The sequence below is a fragment of the Eschrichtius robustus genome, chromosome 8, assembly GCF_028021215.1.
Source record: "Eschrichtius robustus isolate mEscRob2 chromosome 8, mEscRob2.pri, whole genome shotgun sequence".
In the NCBI taxonomy this organism is placed as follows: domain Eukaryota; kingdom Metazoa; phylum Chordata; class Mammalia; order Artiodactyla; family Eschrichtiidae; genus Eschrichtius; species Eschrichtius robustus.
Window position 1 is genome coordinate 7,419,917 of NC_090831.1, and position 22,391 is coordinate 7,442,307.

Consider the following 22,391-nt stretch of genomic DNA (forward strand, 5'->3'; position numbering starts at 1 on the left):
AATTTAAGGACATTGTTATATTTTAATGTGGTTGTAGCAATAATTAGCATCTCTATCTCATTACAAAATTATCCTTTCTTTTTAGTAGTTGGAAAAATTGTTATAGTCTCTTAGCAAGTTTGATGATTATAATATTTTTGTCCCTATTGTACGGTACTAAGCATTGTATCTCTAGGGCTTATTTACTACTTGTAAATGTGTACTCTTAACATCTGTCTCCCCACCCCCTCATCCCCTGCTAATCACTATTTTATTCTGTTTTTAAAAATTTAGCTTTGTTAAATTGTACATGTAAGTGATGTCATACTCTGTCTATCTGTGTCTGCAAGTCCATCCATGTTGTCGTAAATGGCAGAATGTCCTCCTTCCTCGAGGCTGAATAATATTCCATTGTGCGTGTGTGTGTGTGTGTGTGTGTGTGTGTGTGTGTGTGTGTGTGAGAGAGAGAGAGAGAGAGCGAGAGGGAGAGAGAGACATTATCCATTTGATGAGTACTTATGTTGTTTCCATGTCTTGGCTATTGTGAATAATGCTGCAATAAAAGTAGGAGTGCAGATGTCTCTTTGAAATTATGTTTTCATTTTCTTTAGCTATATACCCAGAAGTGGAATTGCTGGATCATATGGTTGGTCTATCTTTAATTTTTTGAGGAAGGTTCGTGTTGTTTTCCCTTGTGCTTGAACCAATTTACATTCCCACCAACAGTGCGTAAGTGTCCTCTTTTCTCCACATCCTTGCCTGCACTTGTTACCTGTTCTCTTCTTGATGATAGCCATCCTAACAGGTGTGAGTGTTGCCTCATTGTGGTTTTGATTTGCATTTTCTCTGATGATTAGTGATGTTGAGCATCTTTTCATTTACCTGTTGGCCATTTGAATGTCTTCTATGGAAAGATGTCTTTATTTCTTCTGACCATTTTTAAATCAGGTGGTTCCTTTTTTTGATTTTGAGCTGTGAGTTCTTTATATATTTTGGATAGTAACCCCTTACCTGATATATGGTTTGCAAACATTTTCTCCTGTACAAGTTGCCTTTTCATTTTTAATTGTTTCTTTTGTTGTGCAGAAGCTTTAAAGTTTAATGTTGTCCCATTTGTTGATTCTTGCTTTTTGTTTTTTGTGCTTTTGGTGCGTATTTTAAAAATCATTGTCAAGACAAATGTCAAGGAGCTTTTCCTCTACGTTTTCTTAGAGGAGTTATAGTATCAGGTATTAAGTCTGATCTATTTTGAGTGAGTTTTTGTGAGTGGTGTAAGATAGGTGTCCAGCTTCATTGCTCTGCATGTGTTTCTCCAGTTTTCCCAATATCATTTGTTGAGGAGACTATCCTTTCCCCATTGGGTGCTCTTGGCTCCTTGTTGAATATTAGTGTCAACTAATATAAGTAGCAGTTTAATTTTGGGCTTTATATTCTGTTCCAATGGTCTATGTGTCTATTTTTGTGCCAGTACCATACTGTTTTGTTTTTTTTTTTTAATTATTATACCTTTGTAGTATAGTTTGAAATCAGGAAATTTGATACCTCTAGCTTTGTTCTTTTTCCTCAGGATTGCTTTGGCTATTTGGGGTCTTTTATGATTCCCTACAAATTTTAGGATTGTTTTTTCTGTTTCTGGGGAAAATACCATTGGTATTTTGATGGGGATTGCATTGCATCTATATGTGGCTTTGGGTAGTATGGACATTTTAACAATATTACTTCCTCCAATTCATAAACATAGGATGTCTTCTGAATTGTTTGTGAGTTTGATTTCTTTCAGGAAAGGCTTGGAGTTTTCATCATACAGATCTTTCACTTTCTTGGTTAAATTTGTTCCTAAGTATTTTGTTGTTTTTGATGCTGTTGTGAATAGAATCGTTTTCTTTATTTCTTTTTCAGGTGTTTCATCCTTAGTGTGTGAAATGCGACTGATTTCTGTATGTTGATTTTGTATCCTGCAACTTTACTGAAATTGTTGATTAGTTCCAGTGGTTTTTTTGGTTGCGTTTCGGAGATTATTTTATACACAGAGTCCTATGGTCTGCAAATAGCAACAGTTTTACTTCTTCCTTCCCAATTTGTATGCTTTTGTTTTGTCTTGATTAATTGCTCTAGTTAGGACTTCTAATGCTATATTGAATAAGAATGGTGAAAGTAGCCATTCTTGTTCTGTTCCTGATCTCAGAGCAAACGCTTTCTGTTTTTCTCCATTGAGTATAACGTTCTCTGTGGGTTTGTCATATATGACCTTTATTATGTTAGGTATGTTCCTTCTATACCCAATCTGCTGAGGGTTGGTTTTTTTTCTTTATCATGAAAGAATGTTGTATTTTGTCAAATGCTTTTTCTACATCTGTTGAAATGATCATGTGATTTTTTCTTTCATTTTATTAATGTGATCTATTATGTTTATTGATTTGCATATGTTGAACCATCCTTGCATTCCAGGGATAAATCCTACTTAATCATGGTGTATAATCCTTTTTATGTGTTACTGAATTCTGTTTGCTAATATTTTGTTGAGAATTTTTGCATCTATATTCATCAGGGATATTGGTCTATAGTTTTCTCGTTGTGTCCTTATCTGGCTTTATTATTAGGGTAATGCTGACCTCCTAGAATGAGTTTGGAAGTGTTCCCTCCTCAGTTTTTTGGAAGAGTTTGAGAAGGATTAGTCTTAATTCTTCTTTGAATGCTTGGTAGAATTTGTCATTGAAGCCTTCTGGTCCTGGGGTTTTCTTTTCTTTTTTTTTTTTTTTTTTTTTTTTTTTAATTTTTGGCTGCACCGGGGCTTCGTTGCTGTGCACAGGCTTTCTCTAGTTGTGGCGAGCGGGGGCTACTCTTCGTTGCTGTGCGTGGACTTCTCATTGCAGTGGCTTCTCTTGGTTCCTGGGGTTTTCTGTTGGGAGGTTTTTGGTTACTGATTCAATCTCTTTACTTGTTATTGGTCTGTTCAGGTTTTCTATTTCTTCCTGATTCAGTCTTGATAGGTTATGTGTTTCTAGAAGTTTATCAATGTCTTCTAGGTTATCTAATTTTTTTGTCTTGTAATTGTTCACAATAATTTCTTATGATCCTATGTATTTCTGCCTTATCAGTTGTAATGTCTCCATTTTCTTTTTTTCCTCCATTTTCATTTCTAATTTAATTTATTTAAGTCTTGTCTTTTTTTTCTTAGTCTAGGTAAAGGTTTTGTCAATTTTATCTTTTGGAGGGATCACCTCTTAGTTTTGTGGATCCTGTCTGTTGTTTTTCTGGTCTCTATTTCATTCGTTTCCCACTCTGATCTTTATAATTTCCTTCTTTCTACTAACTTTGGGCATAATTTGTTCTTCTTTTACTAGTACCACAAACTATGAAATTTGTTTTTTGACATCTGATTTCCTAATATATGCATTTATTGCTGTAAACTTTCCTCTCAGAACAGCTTTTGCTGCACCCCATACGTTTTGATATGTTGTATTTTTGTTTTCAATTGTTTGAGATATTTTTTATTTCCCCTTTGACCCGCTGGTTGTTCAGAAGCGTGCTGTTTAGTTTCTACATATTTGTAGATTTTCAGGCTTTCCTCTAGTTGATTTCTAGTTTTATACCATTGTGGTCAGAAAAGATAGTTGGTATGATTTCAGTCTTCTTAAATTTTCTAAGATCTGTTTTCTGTCCTTTCAAACTGTCTATCCTGGAGAATATTCCATGTGCACTTGGGAAGAATGTGTACTCTTCTGCTGTTGAATGGAATTTTTTTTATACGTCTGTTAATTCCATTTGTTCTAGAGTGTAGTTCAGTTCCACTGTTTCCTTACTTGATTTTCTGTCTGGATGATCTATCCATTGCTGACAATTGGGTATTGAAGTCCCCTACTGTTAATGTATCGTCTGTTTCTCTTTAGATGTGTTATTATTTGTTTAATATATTTTGGTGCTCCAATATTGGGTGTGTATATATTTACAATTGTTATATCTTCCTGATGTATTGACTCTTTTATCAATGAATAATGACCGTCTTTGTCTCTTGTTATCACTTTTGGGTTAAAGCCTATTTTGTCTGATATGTGTATGGCAATGCATACTTTCTTTTGGACTCCTCTTGCATGGACTAGCCTCTTTATTATTTTCACTTTAAACCTGTGTGTGTCTTTGGGGCTGAAATGAGTCTCCTGTAGGCAGCATATAGTTGGGTCTTGTTTTTTAATCAATCCAGCCAGTTTTGTGTCTTTGTTTGGTGAATTCAATCCATTTGTATTTAGAGTGATTACTGATGTGTAAGGACTTCCTGCTGCCATCTTATTTATTGTTTGCCTTCTTATTATTTTGTGTCTCTATCATTTCTTTTCCCTCTGTTTCTGTCTACCTCTGTAAAGTGGTGGTTTTCCATGGTAATTTTCTCAGTCTCCCTTTTTTTGTGTGTGTTCTGTGACTCTACTGTAGATTTTTCCTTTGGTTACCATGTGGCTTACATAAAACATCTCACAGGTAAAATAGTCATTTTTATGCCGATAGCACCTAAACTTTATCCACTTATAAAGTTTCCGCCATTTTACTCCTTTTTTAAAAAATACTTTTGATGTTACAATTTACCTCTTTTTATGAAAACTGAATTTTTGGAGAAATTGTAATATCAATAGCTATACTTATTTTTAATGTATCTTTAGCCTTTACATTAAGTGGTTAATGCACCACTGCATTAATATATAGAGTTACAGTTTTCTAATTCTGACTCTTTATTTTTCACCTTTGTTAGAGTATTGTGTACTTTGATTTGCTTTTGTGTCGCTAATGAGCCTTTTCATTTCAGCTTGAAGAGCTCCTTTCAGCCTTTCTTGCGAGGCAGATCTAGTAGCGGTGAACTTCCTTAGCTTTGTTTTTCTGAGAAGGGCTGTAATTTTCCTTCTAATCTGATGGGTAACTGCCAGATAAAGTATTCTTGGCTGGCAGTTTTTGTCTTTTGACACTTTGAGTGTGTCATTCCACTTTCTCCTGGCCCGTAGAGTTTCTTCTGAGAACTATGCTGACAGCCTAACGGGTGTTCCTTCATGGATTACTTTCTTTTTTCCCACAGGCTTCCTTTAAGATTCTTTGTCATTGGCTTTTGACAATTCTCCTGTATCTTGGGGAAGGTCTTTTTGCATTGAGGTAGTTAGGTGTTCTCTTAGCTTCATGGACTTGTCTATCCAGTTTCTTCCCCAGGTTTGGGAAGTTCTCAGCTATTATTTCTCTAAGTACACGCTCTGCTCCCCTGCTCCCTTCTCGCTCTCTTTTCTTCTGATATCACAGTCATTCTTACATTTGTTTTTCTCTTTAAATCTCATGGCTTGTGGTGTTTCTTCACTTTTTAAAACCCTTAGTTCTCTTTGAGGAAAGAGTCGTTTCCAGATTTCTGTCCTCCCAGTTGCTTGTTCTTTCTTCCGTCCAGTCTGCCCTAAGCTCTCTAATGCATTCTTCATCTCGTTAGTTGACTGGTTCAGCTCCAGGATTTCTGTTTGGTTCTTTATAAGCATTTCTGTCTCTTTGGTAAAGAACTCCTTCTGTTCTTTAATTGTGTTCCTGAGGTCATCGAATTGCCTTTCTGAGTCTCCTTGTAGCTTGTAGAAGCCTTCAAACCAGCTGTTTCGGATTCTTCGTCAGTTCGATCGCAGTGTCGTGGACCTCAGACTCTCGCTGCTGACGCCGGATTACCGTGAGCTTTCGCAGTTGCTGATGAAATGTGCCCCTGCCGTCGCATCTGAAGTAGCGGATAACCTGCCTGCCTCAGGAAGCCTTTGCTTACTTACTTCGTACACACAGTTCAACAGGCTGGCAATTAGAAACTTTTCTTTTGTTTCCTGGAAGGTGGCAGTGCAGCTTACGTTTTTGGTTTCTCTTTACCTGTGCCGGCTCTCATGGCTGCACTCACGGACATGTTACAAAGAGCCGGTGGCAGAGCGTGGGGAGGTGAGGGCTTAGCACCTGGGGCTTCAGGCTACCCACAGCCTGGTCGGGGCATCCTTCAGTGGGGCACCCCCAGAAGTTCAAGGGCAGACCTGCTGAAATCCCGAAGCAGACAGCAGAAAACACATCCTTTAATGCCCTTTGTTGTTCTCGTCAGCCTCTTTCCCTTTCCTCTCCTCCCCAACCCCCTGCCCCACCGTGGGGGTTCCTCCTCAGAAATCTGGGCGCTGCCGGTGAGAAATGGATCCCCCCAGCTGTGGTCCGTGCAGCTGGGCAGTGAGCCGCCCACCACTTCGGCTTTCTGCCCCCCTTGCGAGCGAGGTCACTGCCGTCACCTGGGAAAGCCCAGCACATTGCACTGTTGCCCTGGGGAGGGCTGTCCCTTCTTGCTGTCCCTTCTCCTCCGCCTCCAAATCTCTGTCTGTCTCCTTGCTGTCCCTTCTCCTCCGCCTCCAAATCCGTCTCCTTGCTGTCCCTTCTCCTCCGCCTCCAAATCCGTCTCCTTGCATGTCCTGCACTGATGTGCCTGGTTTTCCTGTCAGGCTGGCTGAACCTCCGCAAACTCTCTGTCTCCTGTGAGTGTCCTCCCTGGTTTGTACGCTCCAGTTTCACCTTTCCCCCCTTCTCAGCCAGTGAAGGTGGGCCAGGATCACAGACTGCCTTGGGTTCACAGCCCCCTGAGGTCCTGCCCACCTGCCTTTGAACGATCATCAATGTAGTAGCTTAGAGCAATATACGTTTTGTTTCTTAACGGTTTTGTAGGCGGAAGTCAGACCTGGGTCTCACTGAGCTGAACTCAGGGCGTTGGCAGAGCTGCATTTCCTTCTGGAGGTGTGAAGGTGGACGAAGGGACCACGAGCCATGGAATGTAGGCGGCCTGTAGGGCAGAGAAGGTGAGGGGAGGGATTCTTCCCCAGAGCCTTGCCGACCCACCTCAGACTTTTGAGTTTCACATCTGTGAGATAATATTTGTGTTCTCTTAAGCCACCAGGTTTGTGGTGATTTGTTACAGCATGAATAGAAAACTAATGCAGTACTCAAACTTTAGACGTCAACCTAAAAGTCACTTTTCTTTTACATTTGTAAAACCAATGTTCATTGAGTCCCGCTCGGTAGAAGCTTTGATTTGCACCAGCCACATTCTGATCCCCATTGTATATTGCCACCTCTGTAAATTTCTTTATAGCACTGATCGCAATAGCTCTAACGGAAGAGCGATTTGATGACTATTTAATATCTCCCTCCCTGCACACACCACCCCCCCCCCCCCCGACAGCAGGCTCTGTGAGGACAGTATATGGCCTGGTACACAGGAGCACAGAGCAGATCTTGGAGAGCCCCATCACAGGGCTTTAGCTGAGCCTAAACTGGTTGTCACTCAGTGGACAAAGGTTTCCTCCAATGTGCCATGATCGATCCTGTGCCCTGAGGACGCTGAGGATCCCTCTCAGAGACTGCCGTGGAAGAGCTCCTGGTCTGGGGGGAACAGACATTCAGACAATCACTACCCAGTGATGTGGGCAAAGGTTAGCCTGGCGCCCAGGGAAGGACAGCAGCTTGACCCGGATGAACCAAGGAAGACTGCTCACGGGAGGACAAGCTGAGCTGGCGTTTGGAGGGATTTTCCAGGCAACGGGGGACAACGCATCACGGCAGGAGAAACTGTCCGTGTAGAGGTTTGGGAGAGGTGTCCAAGTACTGGGGGAGTAACTATGGAAGCAGGTTCTAGCAGGAGCAAGTCGTCTTATTTTCAAAGAATATCCCAATTTTGTTGCCATCTTTGTATCCAAGGTGGCTACCTGGGAAAGTTTCCCGAAGAGGTTCACCCGACGAGATGGAGAAATCTGGAGCCTTGTGTGCTGTTGGTGGGAATATAAAATGGTGCAGCTGTTATGGAAAGCAGTGTGGTGGTTCCTTGAACATTTAAACATAGAATTGCCATATGATGCAGCAATTCGGCTTCTAGGCATGTACCTAAAAGAATTGAAAACAGAGACTCAAACAGATACTTGTATACAGTTGTTCTAGTAGCATCATTCACAATCACCAGTACATGGAGATAAGTCAAACGGCCGTCAACAGATGAATGGATGTACCAAATGTGGTATGGTACATTTAATGGAATAATCATTCAGTCTTTAAAAGCAATGAAACTCTGACACATGCTATCACATGAATGAATGTTGAAAACATGTTTATGCTAAGCGAAATAAGCCAGACACAAAAGGACAAATGTTGTATGATTCTGTTTATATGAAGTGTCTGTAAAAGATAAATTCATGGAGACGTGAAGAAGAATAGAGGTTCCCAGGGCCTAGGGGCAGGAGGGAATGAGGAGTTATTGTTCAGTGGATGCAGAGTTTCTGTTTGGGATGATGAACGATACATGGAAGTGGACAGTGGTGGATGGTTGCACAGCATTGTGAATATACTTAATGCAGCTGAATCACATATTTAAACACGGTTTAAATGGAAAATTTTTTGTTATATATTTTTTACAGTAAAAGTTAAATTTCTCAGAACTGGTTCTGAAATAGTTACATGTAATATGGAATAAGACCTTTGTCTCCTAGAGTGAGAAGTAGCCTTCTTGTTCACACTGGTACTATACACCTCAGGCTTTTTCATTCACACCCAGCATGATCACATGATCTTCTAACCAGAGGAAGTTCACTCTCATCTGGCCCATTTGGACCTCCTTCCATCATCCCATTCCCCTTTTCAACTCACCCCTCCCTGCAAAGCATGGGCCATCACTGATCTGTCTACCATCTCTGTAGTTTTGTCTTTTCCAGAATGTCATATAGCTGGAATCAAGCAGTGTGTAGTCCATCCGGACTGGCTTCTTTCGCTAATTAATATGCATTTAATCTTCATCTTTGTCTGCATGGCTTGATCGTTCAGTCCTTTCAATGGCACGTTTCAAGTATCTCGTAAAGTCACATTGTTGTACCTTAGATCCCCAGTACTTATTCATCTTGCGTAACTAAAACTTTGTACCCATGGACCAATATCCCAACAGCTCCCCATTCTCCCTTTCCCCCGGTAATCACCATACTCTCTGCTTTCATGAATTCAACTACTTCAGATTCCACATAACAGTGAGATCATGCAGCATTCGTCATTCTGCATCTGGCTTATTTCACTTAACGTAATGTCCTCCAGGTTCATCCATGTATCCCAAATGGTGAGATTTTCTTCTTTTTATGGCTGAATAGTTTTCCATCTTCTGTGTATACTACATTATCTTTAGCCGTTCATCTGTAGATGGACACTTAGGTTGTTTCTATGACTTAGGTATTGTGAATAGTGCTGCAGTGAACATGGGAGTGCAGATATCCTTTTGTGGTACTGATTTCATTTCCTTCAGAAATATACCCATAAGGGGAATTCCTGGATCATATGGCAGTTCTGTTTTTAACTTCTTGAGGAACTTGTGGCTGCGCTAATTTACATTCCCACCAAGAGTGCACGAGAGTTCCTTTTTCTCCAAAGTGAGCATTTTCAATGTGGAGGGATCATCAGTGATGCCTCTGTAGAACCTCCCAGCTGGTTACTCCTGGGTCTGCGCACCAGACCTTTCAGCTGTCTCGGAAGAGATCTGTGGGTATGAGGGAGCTTTGTTCTGCAGAGGGAAGTTGAGGCTGTGAGGATGAAATGCAGGACCTGTGCAGGGAGGGCAGGGAGGCCATCACAACCTCCTTCATGGCAGCTCGTCAAAGGGCCCTGAAGGATGCAGACACAGCCTGGCTCTGTCTTGAGAGCCGTATCTGAGGAGCCTGGCTTGAGGGGTTTATTCCATGTGGGTAGCTGGGGTCTCAGTGAAGTCTCAGGAGTACCAGGGCCCCCCTGCAGGCCTCTGGAAGAGCAGCCCCTGTGTCCCCCCCCCCCGCCCCCGGTCCTGGCTCCCACATGCTGGTGGACACCCACTCTGCTCCCAGGTGCCCAGCTGCCCTGAAGATAACCTGCTTCACATGCTTTTCAACTGGGAAGCACTTGAATTGGACATTTCCTGGGTAAATGAGTTTAAGTTACTCTTTCATTTTCACCAAAGCATGTCCTTTGTGTATGGAGGACCGAGCATGTCCTTTGTGTATGGAGGACCGAGGTCTCTAAGAATAAAGGACCATGGTTTGATGTTTTGTTTTTCTCTTCTTCCCATCTGCCCACCACCTGATCACGAATAGAAATAAATTGGCAACTCATGTTGTGTATCTTTTGCTACATCTAGAGAGTTGGTTATATCCATCATCGAATATGTAAAATACATCTAGAACAGGTCTAGAACATTATTTCCAGTGGTCACCTGCTAATAATTGACATTTAATAAATGCTAGCTTTTTTTTTTTAAAATTAATTAATTAATTTTTGGCTGCGTTGGGTCTTCGTTGCTGCGCGCGAGCTTTTCTCTAGTTGCAGCGAGCGGGGGCCACTCTTCGTCGCAGTGTGCGGGCTTCTCATTGCGGTGGCTTCTCTTGTTGCGGAGCACGGGCTCTAGGTGTGCAAGCTTCAGTAGTTGTGGCTCGCGGGCTCTAGAGTGCAGGCTCAGTAGTTGTGGCGCACCGGCTTAGTATCTCCACGGCATGTGGGATCGTCCAGGACGAGGGCTCGAACCCATGTCCCCTGCATTGGCAGGCAGATTCTCAACCACTGTGCCACCTGGGAAGCCCTAGCTTTTTATTAAATGGCTACATTGCACACAAGTCAATCTGTATGACAAAGAATGTGACAGGTTTTTATGTTCTTTACAAAGACACTCTTTAGTGCTACCTTTTAAAATAAATTTGTTAAATTCTATAATTAGTCAGCTTAGACCTTGTTAGAGGGCTGGCATTTTCAGTGATTGGTTTACAAAGAACTGTGTGATGTATCAGATCCCTTTCTCAGCCTCCACAAAGGAGCAACTACATTAATTCAACAGCTCTTTATTAAATACCTACTGTGTGGCAGGTTTTGTGTTTGGCCTTGGCCCTGGTTTGCTCCTGTTTAATAAGACTCTTAGATCTTTGGGTGGAGGATATAGGTCAAATGGCCTTGAGGACTTTAAGCCCACAAGTGAGTTTTTTTGCTCATTTATAACCTTTTTGTGTTCACCTGCTCTCAGGAAGCATGTCTAGGTTTGGGAGAGGTAGAAACCTGGTGCTTATTTATTTATTTTTTTAATATCTTTATTGGAGTATAATTGCTTTACAATGTTGTGTTAGTTTCTGTTGTACAACAAAGTGAATCAGCTATACATATACATATATCCCCATATCCCCTCCCTCTTGAGCCTCCCTCCCACCCTCCCTATCCCCCGCCCCCAGCTTGTCACCAAGCATTGAGCTGATCTCCCTGTGCTATGCAGCTGCTTCCCACTAGCTATCTATTTTACATTTGATAGTGTATATATCTCAGTGCTGCTCTCTCACTTCGTCCCAGCTTCCCCTTCCCCCGCCGCGTCCTCAAGTCCGTTCTCTACGTCTGTGTCTTTATTTCTGCCCTGCCGCTAGGTTCATCAGTGCCGTGTTTTTAGATTCCATGTATGTGCGTTAGCATATGGTGTTTGTTTTTCTCTTTCTGACTCACTTCACTCTGTATGACAGACTCTAGGTCCATCCACCTCATTACAAATAACTCAATTTTGTTCCTTTTTATGGCTGAGTAATATTCCATTGTGTGTATATATATATATGCCACATCTTCTTTATCCATTCATCTGTCGGTGGACATTTAGGTTGCTTCCATGTCCTGGCTAGTGTAAATAGTGCTGCAGTGAACATTGTGGTACATGTATCTTTTTGAATTACGGTTTTCTCAGGGTTTATGCCCAGTAGTGGGATTGCTAGATCATATGGTAGCTGTATTTTTAGTTTTTTAAGGAACCTCCATACTGTTCTCCATAGTAGCTGTATCAGTTTACATTCCCAGCAACAGTGCAGGAGGGTTCCCTTTTCTCCACAGCCTCTCCAGCATTTATTGTTTGCAGATTTTTTGATGATGCCTGGCCCTTACTTGGTGTCACTGTTGCCTGACATCAGAATCCTTGGCCCGTCCCCAGACTGGCTCCACAGTTGTCAATGTCACTTGTGTGCACAGAACCACACACCCATTCACATCTGTTCCATAATCTGCATTCTTCTCGTTTCAGTCAATGTTGTTACTTAAGCATGTCCTCATGCCAATAAGTGGTTTGCAAAGTTTCCATAATGTCGCATTATTTAGTCCGTGCCATGCTGCTGAATATTCAGTTTTTTAAGTTATTATAAATGAGGTTAACCTTCTTAAAAAAACACTCGAGTAGTGTTCGGGATGAAAATGCCATCTTAGTAGATGCCAATTTGCTTTACCTGATTTTCTTCTTTTTTATAATTAAAGGGTCAGTTGCATGGGCTGTTCTCATTCTGCAAGTGCATGCGCACACTCCAGAATGGGAGCTAGACTTGCTGCCTGCCTTTTAGGAAACGTGTGATTATGGAGGCCTCTGGCTCCAGCAAACAGACCCTGTGTTCTTCTGCCTCTCTGACCCAGAGATAAGATCTGGGCAGCCTAGATCTGGGGAGCATCTGTCCTTCACAGTCATCAACCCCAGGAGTATGTAACCTGGCATGCAGAGTTGAAATCTCCCTAAGATCAAACATCTTGACCAATAAGAGTTAGGTACGGGCAGGCGCTCACGTATGTGCACATGACCAGGTTGACACCCGTGTGAGGCTGACCCAGACATCCTGGAATCCCTAAGGGCCACATCATGTCCAGATGGAGATGGTGAGGGCACAGCTTTGTACACTGGTGTGCCCCTCAGGCTCTGGCTCTTGGCCACTTGTTTTCTTCTGCACTCTGTTCCAAAAATTTTAGCTGTAGGAGGGCTGGCGCATAGAAGATGGAAGGTAGGGGCAGTTGCTGTTGCAGGAGAGGTTCACTGGCAGCCATGACAGGAAGAGAAGACTGGAAAACTGTTAGCAGCAGATAGGGCAGCTGGTGTCAGGGCTGCTTCTTTGGGTCCAAGAGTCTCGTGCTTTACTATTCAGTGAGCAGTGGCCTGATCTTAGAGACGTGCACACCGAGGCCGATGGGTCAAGGGATTTCCCAGGCCTCTGTACCATGTGCTTGGCAGCCCACCTCTCTAGCCCACCTCTCAGGGATCTTCAGGCGAGGGTCCCCTTGTGGGCGGCCTCCAGGATGGCTTCCTCCATCAGGAATGAGGCCTTTGTGTTCCAAAGTGGCCCTTATGCTTTTCCCGTGTGCAAGGGAGGTGCTTGGTGGGGACTGTTTTTCAACAGTTCCCTGCTTTTCCATTCTTGCCTCTCCCCACAGGGGGTCTTTGTAGGAAAAGCTCCTCGGGATTCATTTCTTTCAATTTCACTCTTCCCTCCTCATTTTAGAAGGTTCTGAAGCACATTCTCTTGCTCCCTTGTAAAGCTGTTGCGTCAGAGTTTGAAACACCACCAGGAGACACCTGAATCCAGTGATGGTTTTGCCGTTGCTTAATCAAAGGGACTCAGGTGGAAAATGGAACCATTGCAGGCCCTGCCAGTGTCCCCACTGGGAGTGGATCTCATCAGGGCACCAGGACTCACAGACTTCAGGAGAACCCTGCCCCCTGGACTGGTCTCCCTCCTTGCTCTCTGCTGCTGCTCAGAGACCCAGGCACCTCCATCCTGGCTCCACGTCCCAGGACCTGGAAGGGCCTGGATTCTGGGGCAACTTAGGGATAAGGCAAGACCTTCATACCCCTTTATGTGCTTGGGGGTGAGAATGTCTTGAAAGCTGCAACTAACTGATTCCAGGGTGCTGAGAGTTAAATGCCCATCTGTTCTGGGTGGAAAGATGAGTGTGAGGTTCCTTTGTCTGCAGGGCCTTCCCAGGGTAAAGAGCTGTGCACTCCCTAGGGCCGATCAGTTCCCCGCACCATCCTCCCAGGAAGCTCAGACCCAGGATTAGGAGGGCAGAGCCTCCTCTCCTTGTAAACTGCCACTCCAGCAGTGAGGAGCCTGGCTCCCACTATCTGCCATTTATTCAATTCATTGCTCCTTTTCAGATTAGAGATATAGTGGTTTCAGAATTGTTAGCTACTACCCCATGGGAAAGGACTTTATGAAGTAGAGTGCACTGCTAGTGAACCGTACATTTTGCCGTTATTCCATTCGTTTCCAAATCACTGAGCTCAGTACCTTCTGCCTCAACCTACAGTGAGTTTTTTTCCCATGTTTCTTGTGCAGTTAGATTCTTTGTCATATTTTGTGTTCCATCCTGCACCACTCCTACATCCTTAATACCTTACTTTGAATTGATTATGGTTTACTCATTGTTCTGTAAAAATCTATAGGTTTTGATGTGACCAAACTCACGGTTGGCTGCTCGCCACTTGAAAGCCAATACTCAAGAGACAGGTGTTGTTAGGAAGGGAAAGTTTGCTTTATTCAGGAGGCTGGCAACCTGGGGAGAAGGTGGACTGGCATCCAAAAACCAAATCCCAGTTGCTGTTTGGTGCGGGGCGGGGGGAAGAGCTTTTAAAGGGGAGTTTTAGGAGTGTACAGGCAGAGGGAGGGGGCTACGTGCAGAACAGCACAGTCAGCTCTGACAGTCGTCTTGACATTGTCATGCGGTGGTCTGATCAGCGTCATCTTGATTGCTTTAAGTACAGCTCATCTTCAGTTCTAGGGTCGGTTTGTTCCCATTTCCTTGAGGGCCAGTTCTTGGGATTTTGCAAGGCGGAACAGCTTATGTCATGGCTGCAGTCTGGTCATCATGTAGTTAGCTCCTGCCGCCTGGTGGGGGCTTTCAGTATCTGCAGGGCAGCTCAAAGGACATGGCTCAGAGGTAATCTCTAGCCCTTGAGGAGGAACTCAAGGTCCCTGACTTTGTGTAATGGCTAAACTATTATTATTTTGTCTCGTTTGACTGCTTTCCTTTGCTTCTGCGTTTTCTCACTTCTCTGATGAAGGTTATTCTCTGGCTAAAGTTTTTCTACAGACAGGAGGCAGGTGGAGGACATGGGGGAGGGGGCATCTGTCCTGGGAAGGTCTCACAGGTGCCTGCTCCATTACACTGACACATGTATAGTGGCAGGTGTCCATCACTAAATATCATACGGAATACTTCAAACCCCCGCCCCGTGATCTGTTTATCATCGCTGTAGTTTTGCAGAATACCGTATAAATGGGGGTCATACTATAGCCCCTTCGGTTTGAGTTCTTTCACTTGGCAGTATGCACGGAAGATTCATCCGTGTCCTTACGTGAGTTGATGTTTCATTCCTTTCTGTTGCTGAATTGTATTCCATTGTATGTGTATGGGAGGGAAAATAATTTTCTCTCTCCCCTTCGAGGATCTTGGCTGAGAGCCCTCTGTAATAAAAGGCAGATTAATAGGAGAAAAACAAACAGGAGTTTAATAACATGAATACCTCCCAGACCCAGGAAAAATGAGTAACTCCCCAAGATGGCCTAAGCCGTCATCCTTAAATACCATCTTCATCTAAAACCAAAAGAAAGATGTGGAGGGAGTGGGGATCCAGTTAAGAGAGGTTATCAGGCAAAGCACAGTAAACGAGGGAAGGGTTGTTATGCAGATTTAAGTCCAGGCCTTCTCCTTTGTTAAGAGTTTCTTGAAACTTAGTCATCCCTCTATTCCTGGTAGAGAGGGAGGCACCCTTAAAAATGGAGATTTCCCTTAAAAGTGTAAATTTCCCTCTCAAAAGGGCAATTCTGTTCTGGTTTTCAGAGATTCTTCTGTGTCTGCTGTTTTTAAAAATTAATCAGCCCCCAATAATCTTTATGCCAAAGAGGCATATTTTGGGGGTGGCATATTCTGCTCCCCTTGACATGCTTATGCATTCATCTACTGAAGGGCTTCCTGAATTCTTAAAGTTTTTAGCTATTAGGAATAGAGCTGCTGTGCATAGTTGCATGCTGTTTTTTGTTTGGACAGTTTTTTCAAAGCAGCCGCCTAAATACTTAGAGTCACGATTATTGGCTCCTAAGGTGAGACTTGTTTAGCTTTGGAAAAAGAACAGTAAAACTATCTTCCAAAGTGGCTGTAGTCATTCCATCAATCATGAATTAGAATTCCTGTTGTTTGTCACCCTCCAGCAATTGGTATCGTCATTTTTTTTTTTTTTTTTAGTTTAGTTCTATAGGTGTGCAGTGCTATCTCATTGTTGTTTTAATTTGTCATTGTATGGTGTTGAGCATTATGTTATATGCTTATTTACTATGTATATTATCTTCTTTGGCAAGGTGTCTGTTCAGATCTCTATCCACTTTCAGTGGGTTGTTTGTTTTTGCAAACAAAAACAAGAGTGTCACTCATCATCACTCATCATTATACAGAGGATTAAGTCACAACTCACTGCAGTCACCCACTGACAGTGTGCCCTGAGGGGAATTCAGGATGGAAAAAACAGGATGAAACACTCTGTGCTTTGGATATTCGGGCGCCTAGATAGTTAAGATGCATATCTAAGGAAAAATTTCAGTGATTCTTGCACCTTCCCATACAAAGAGAAGCACTAAAATCATTAACTTGAGATTTCTGTTCTTTGTGATTAGCAGTAATCTTTTTATGGTTGACTGCTTGTATTTCCCAGCCCAAAAATTCATATATATACTGCCTCTTCCCCTGTCTCTTCTGAAACAGCTCCTCAGAGCTACTGAGAGTTTGTCTCCTGGGCTATAATTCTCAGTAAGACCCTGAATAAAACTTAACTCGCAACTCTCACGTTGTGTGTTTTTCTTTCAGTTGACAGTTTAGAGTTCTTTCTGTACTTTGAGTATAAATTCTATCAGATATATGTGTTGCAAATATTTTCTCCCAGTTTGTGGCTGGCCTTGTGGTTCTCTGAGCAAAGTCCTTCACGTAGTAGAAATTTTTAATTTTATAAAGTTCATGTTGCTTATTGTTCTTTTGTGGATAGGCTTTTGGTGTTGTTTTTTTAAACCTCATCGCTAAACCCAAGGTCATGTGGATTTCCTTCTAAGTTTCCTTCCTGATATTTTACAGTTTTGCATTTAAAATTTGTCTGTAGGGATTTCCCTGGTGGTGCAGTGGTTAAGTCTCCACACTCCCAGTGCAGGGGGCCAGGGTTTGATCCCTGGTCAGGGAACTAGATCTCACGTGCATGCTGCAACTAAGAGTTTGCGTGCCGCAACTGAGGAGCCCACATGCTGCAACTAAGGAGCTGGTGAGCCACAACAAAGGAGCCCGCCTGCTGCAACTAAGACCCAGCACAGCCAAATAAAAACAAACCAATAGGGCTTCCCTGGTGGCGCAGTGGTTAAGAATCTGCCTGCCAATGCAGGGGACACGGGTTCGAGCCCTGGTCTGGGAAGATCCCACATGCCGCGGAGCAACTAAGCCCGTGAGCCACAACTACTGAGCCTGCGCGTCTGGAGCCTGTGCTCCGCAACGGGAGAGGCTGCGACAGTGAGAGGCCCATACACCGCGATGAAGAGTGGCCCCCACTCACCACAACTGGAGAAAGCCCTCGCACAGAAACGAAGACCCAACACAGCCAAAAATAAAAAAAAAAAATAAATAAATTAATAAATAAATTTATTAAAAAAAAAACCAAACAAACCAATAAATACATATTTAAAGAAAAATAAAATTTATAGACAATTTTGGTAAATTTTGGTATAAGTTGTAAAGTTCGTGTCTACATTCATTTCTTTCCATATCCCCTCCAATGAATTTTTCCTTAAATATTTTTGGAGGAGTTATGGGATATTCAGCTCCATTTTAGTTTGAATTTCCCAAATTTAATGGATTCAGCAGGACTGCTGGCAGGGGTGCTGCCTCTTCTTGGTGCACCTGCATTTCCCCCACGGTTCACAGGGGTCACTGAGCCCGCCTCTCTGACTCAGGTCCTGCCTGAGGCTTGGCTCTGCCTGCCAATGACCGGGAGCAGGGAGATCAGTTTCCTTGGGACCTGCGGGGAGGCGCTGGGTGAGACACTCCTGCAGGAGGAGAAGGAGCAGAAAAGTGAGGAAGAGTGGGGAGATGCTTTCTGTGCTGAGGGAGTTGGTATTCAGAAGGCCCAGCAGAGGAAGGGCTCGATGTGGAAAATTGCGTGTGTGTTTTTAGTCAGTTTCTGTGTGTGATGTAAGATGGTGTCTGTGTTGTTCTTTTGTGTGTGGCGTCCAGTTTACCCAGCACCGCTTATTGAGAGGACTGTCTTTTCCCCATCATCTGTTCTTGGCTGATGTGTCGTGAATTAACTGACCACGTATGTGTGGCTTTATCGCTGGGCTCTTTATTCTGTTCCTCTGGTCTGTGTGCCTGTTTTTATTCCAAAACTACTCTGTTTTGGTTACCATAGCATTGCAGTACAGCGTGAAGTCAGAAGTGTGATGCCTCCAGCTTTGTTGTTCTTTCTCAAGGTGCTTTGGCTGTTGGGGTTCCTTTGTGGTTCCATACACATTTTAGGGTCGTTTGCTCTATACTTTTGAAAAATGCCATTGGAATTTTGATAGGGACTGTGTTAAATCTGTAGTTTGCTTTGGATAGATGTTTTAACAATATTAATTCTTTTATTCATAAGCACAGAATATCTTTCCAAATATTTGTATCTTCTTCGATTTCTCTCTTCACTGTCTTACAGTTTTCAGTGTACAGGTCTTTCAAGTCCTTGGTTAAATTTTTTCCTAAGTATTTTGTTCTTTTTGATGCAATCGTAAATGAGATTGTTTTCTTAATTTCTCTTTCTGATGGTTTGTTGTCAGTGTATAGAAATGCAACTGATTTTTTATATTGATTTTGTATCCTCCTGGTTTACTGAATTTGCTTACTAGTTCTAACTGTTGTTTTTTTTTTTTTTTTAACTGTAATAGTTTATGTTTTAAATTTTTTAAAAATTGGAGTATAGTTGATATACGACGTCATGTTAGTTTCAGGTGTGCTGTTAACATCTAATAGATTTTTGATGGGGCAGTGGAATATTGGAATTTTGAAAATCCCACTGTTTCACCCATATCCAGGTCATCCACAACACCCAAGACCTGGTGGCTACTAATATAATCTTCCCACAGTGCCTCGTAATAACACGTGGACTCCTACAAGGGCAATTAGCTTCACCACTTTGGGTGAACTGGATCTGAGTTCCAGAGGCTTGGTCTCTATAAGGCAGTTTGATGCTTCTCTGCTCTTCTGGCATGATACTGAAATGGTTGTTTTGAAAAGTAATTTACTTTCCAGTAAGTTCAAACATACAGAAAACCTGCAATTGCAGTACAAAGTACTCTTTACCTCAACATTCAGATTCCTCAGCTTTACCATATGCTTGACCATATTTGCTGAAGTGGCACGAAATACTCCAGTGTGTTTTACCCCAGGCACTCACCACATAACCCCAAATGAGGAAAGCATTATGGTTTCCATCTTATAATCCAAACCACAGGCCCACTTCAACTTTTACCACTCATCCCAACTGTGTGAAAATGTCTTTTTCCTTTCTGATCCAGTTTTCTCTTTCTAGCACTGTTCTTGAGACTTTCCCTCATTTTCACAGCTCTCATGGCTTTAAGGTGCGCGGATAACTCCAGCTTTGCTGGGCTTTTCTGTGTGGCTTCTTCCGTTTAGGGTGTTTTCAGTGTTGGTCTGTGTTGTTATCAGTGCTTCATTCATGCTTTTCGTTGTTTAAATTTGCATAACGTAACGTTCACCATTGAAACCATTTTAGGTGTACAGTTCTATGACATTAACTGCATTCACACGTTGTTGTACAAACGTGACCACCTCCGGAACTTTTTCATTTTCCCTAAGTGAACTTCTATATGGATTAAACACTAACTCCACATTCCCCCTTCCCCCCGCCCCAGCCCCGGGCAACCACATTCTACCTTCGGTCTCTGCATCTGACTGCTGTGAGTACCTCATATTAGTAGAATCATTTAATATTTGTCCTTCTGTGACTGGCTGATTTTAAGATTCATCCACGTTGTAGCGTGTGTCAGAATTTCCTTAGTTTTTTTTTTTTTTTTTAATCAGTCATCAATTTTATACACATCAGTGTATACATGTCAATCCCAATGGCCCAATTCAACACACCACCATCCCCACCCCACTGCGGTTTTCCCCTCTTGGTGTCCATACGTTTGTTCTCTACGTCTGTGTCTCAACTTCTGCCCTGCAAACCGGTTCATCTGTACCGTTTTTCTAGCTTCCACATACATGCGTTAATATACGATATTTGTTTTTCTCTTTCTGACTTACTTCACTCTGTATGACAGTCTCTAGATCCATCCACATCTCAACAAATGACTCAATTTCGTTCCTTTTTATGGCTGAGTAATATTCCATTGTATGTATGTACCACATCTTCTTTATCCATTCATCTGTCGATGGGCATTAAGTTGCTTCTGTGACCTGGCTATTGTAAGTAGTGCTGCAATGAACATTGGGGTGCATGTGTCTTTTTGAATTGTGGTTTTCTCTGGGTATATGCCCAGTAGTGGGATTGCTGGGTCATATGGTAATTCTATTTTTAGTTTTTTAAGGAACCTCCATACTGTTCTCCATAGTGGCTGTATCAGTTTACATTCCCACCAACAGTGCAAGAGGGTTCCCTTTTCTCCACACCCTCTCCAGCATTTGTTGTTTGTAGATTTTCTGATGATGTCCATTCTAACTGGTGTGAGGTGATAACTCATTATAGTTTTGATTTGCATTTCTCTAATAATTCGTGATGTTGAGCAGCTTTTCATGTGCTTCTTGGCCATCTGTATGTCTTTGGAGAAATGTCTATTTAGGTCTTCTGCCCATTTTTGCATTGGGTTGTTTGTTTTTTTAATATTGAGCTGCATGAGGTGTTTATATATCTTGGAGATTAATCCTTTGTCTGTTGATTTGTTTATGAATATTTTTTCCCATTCTGAGGGTTGTCTTTTCGTCTTGTTTGTAGTTTCCTTTGCTTTGCAAAAGGTTTTAAGTTTCATTAGGTCCCATTTATTTATTTTTGTTTTTATTTCCATTTCTCTAGGAGGTGGGTCAGAAAAGATCTTGCTGTGATTTATGTCAAAGAGTGTTCTTCCTGTGTTTTCCTCCAAGAGTTGTATAGTGTCTGGTCTTACATTTAGGTCTTGAATCCATTTTGAGTTTATTTTTGTGTATGGTGTTAGGGAGTGTTCTAATTTCATTCTTTCACTTGTAGCTGTCCAGTTTTCCCAGCACCGCTTATTGAAGAGACTGTCTTTTCTCCATTGTATATCCTTGCCTCCTTTGTATAGATTAGTTGACCATAGGTGTGTGGGTTTATCTCTGGGCTTTCTATCCTGTTCCATTGATCTACATTTCTGTTTTTGTGCCAGTGCCATACTGTCTTGATTACCGTAGCTTTGTAGTATAGCCTGAGGTCAGGGAGTCTGATTCCTCCAGCTCCGTTTTTTTCCCTCAAGACCGCTTTGGCTATTCAGGGTCTTTTGTGTCTCCATACAAATCTTAAGATTTTTTGTTCTAGTTCTGTAAAAAAAAAAGCCATAGGTAATTTGATAGGGATTGCACTGAATCTGTAGATTGCTTTGGGTAGTATAGTCATTTTCACAATATTGATTCTTCCAATCCAAGAACATGGTACATCTCTCCATCTGTTTGTATCATCTTTAATTTCTTTCATCAGTGTCTTATAGTTTTCTGCATACAGGTATTTTTGTCTCCCTAGGTAGGTTTATTCCTAGGTATTTTATTCTTTTTGTTGCAGTGGTGAATGGGAGTGTTTCCTTAACTTCCCTTTCAGATTTTTCATCATTAGTGTATAGGAATGCAAGAGATTTCTGTGCATTAATTTTGTATCCTGCAGCTTTACCAAATTCATTGATTAGCTCTAGTAGTTTTCTGGTGGCATCTTTAGGATTCTCTATGTATAGTATCATGTCATCTGCAAACAGTGACAGTTTTACTTCTTCTTTTCCAATTTGGATTCCTTTTATTTCTTTTTCTTCTCTGATTGCCGTGGCTAGGACTTCCAAAACTATGTTGAGTAATAGTGGTGAGAGTGGACATCCTTGTCTTGTTCCTGATCTTAGAGGAAATGCTTCAGTTTTTCACCATTGAGAATGATGTTTGCTATGGGCTTGTCGTATGTGGCCTTTATTATGTTGAGGTAGGTTCCCTCTATGCCCACTTTCGGGAGAGTTTTTATTATAAATGGGTGTTGAATTTTGTCAAAGCTTTTTCTGCATCTATTGAGATGATCATATGGTTTTTATTCCTCAGTCTGTTAATATGATGTATCACATTGATTGATTTGCATATATTGAAGAGTCCTTGCATCCCTGGGATAAATCCCACTTGATCACAGTGTATGATCCTTTTAATGTGTTGTTGGATTCTGTTTGCTAGTATTCTGTTGAGGATTTTTGCATCTATATTCATCAGCGATATTGGTCTGTAATTTTCTTTTTTTGTAGTATCTTTGTCTGGTTTTGGTATCAGGGTGATGGTGGCCTCATAGAGTGAGTTTGGGAGTGTTCCTTCCTCCGCAGTTTTTTGGAAGAGTTTGAGAAGGA

At 42.1% G+C, this 22,391-nt stretch overlaps 1 protein-coding gene across 1 annotated transcript in view; it reads left to right on the forward strand.

Moving 5' to 3' along the window:
* Positions 1-6,768: 6,768 nt before the first annotated feature.
* Positions 6,769-22,391, forward strand: part of PKD1L1 (polycystin 1 like 1, transient receptor potential channel interacting) — a 52,500-nt gene continuing 36,877 nt past the window's right edge. Inside the window, 1 exon segment of the mRNA XM_068549792.1 lies at positions 6,769-6,800. Coding sequence (XP_068405893.1) covers positions 6,769-6,800 — 32 coding nt within the window.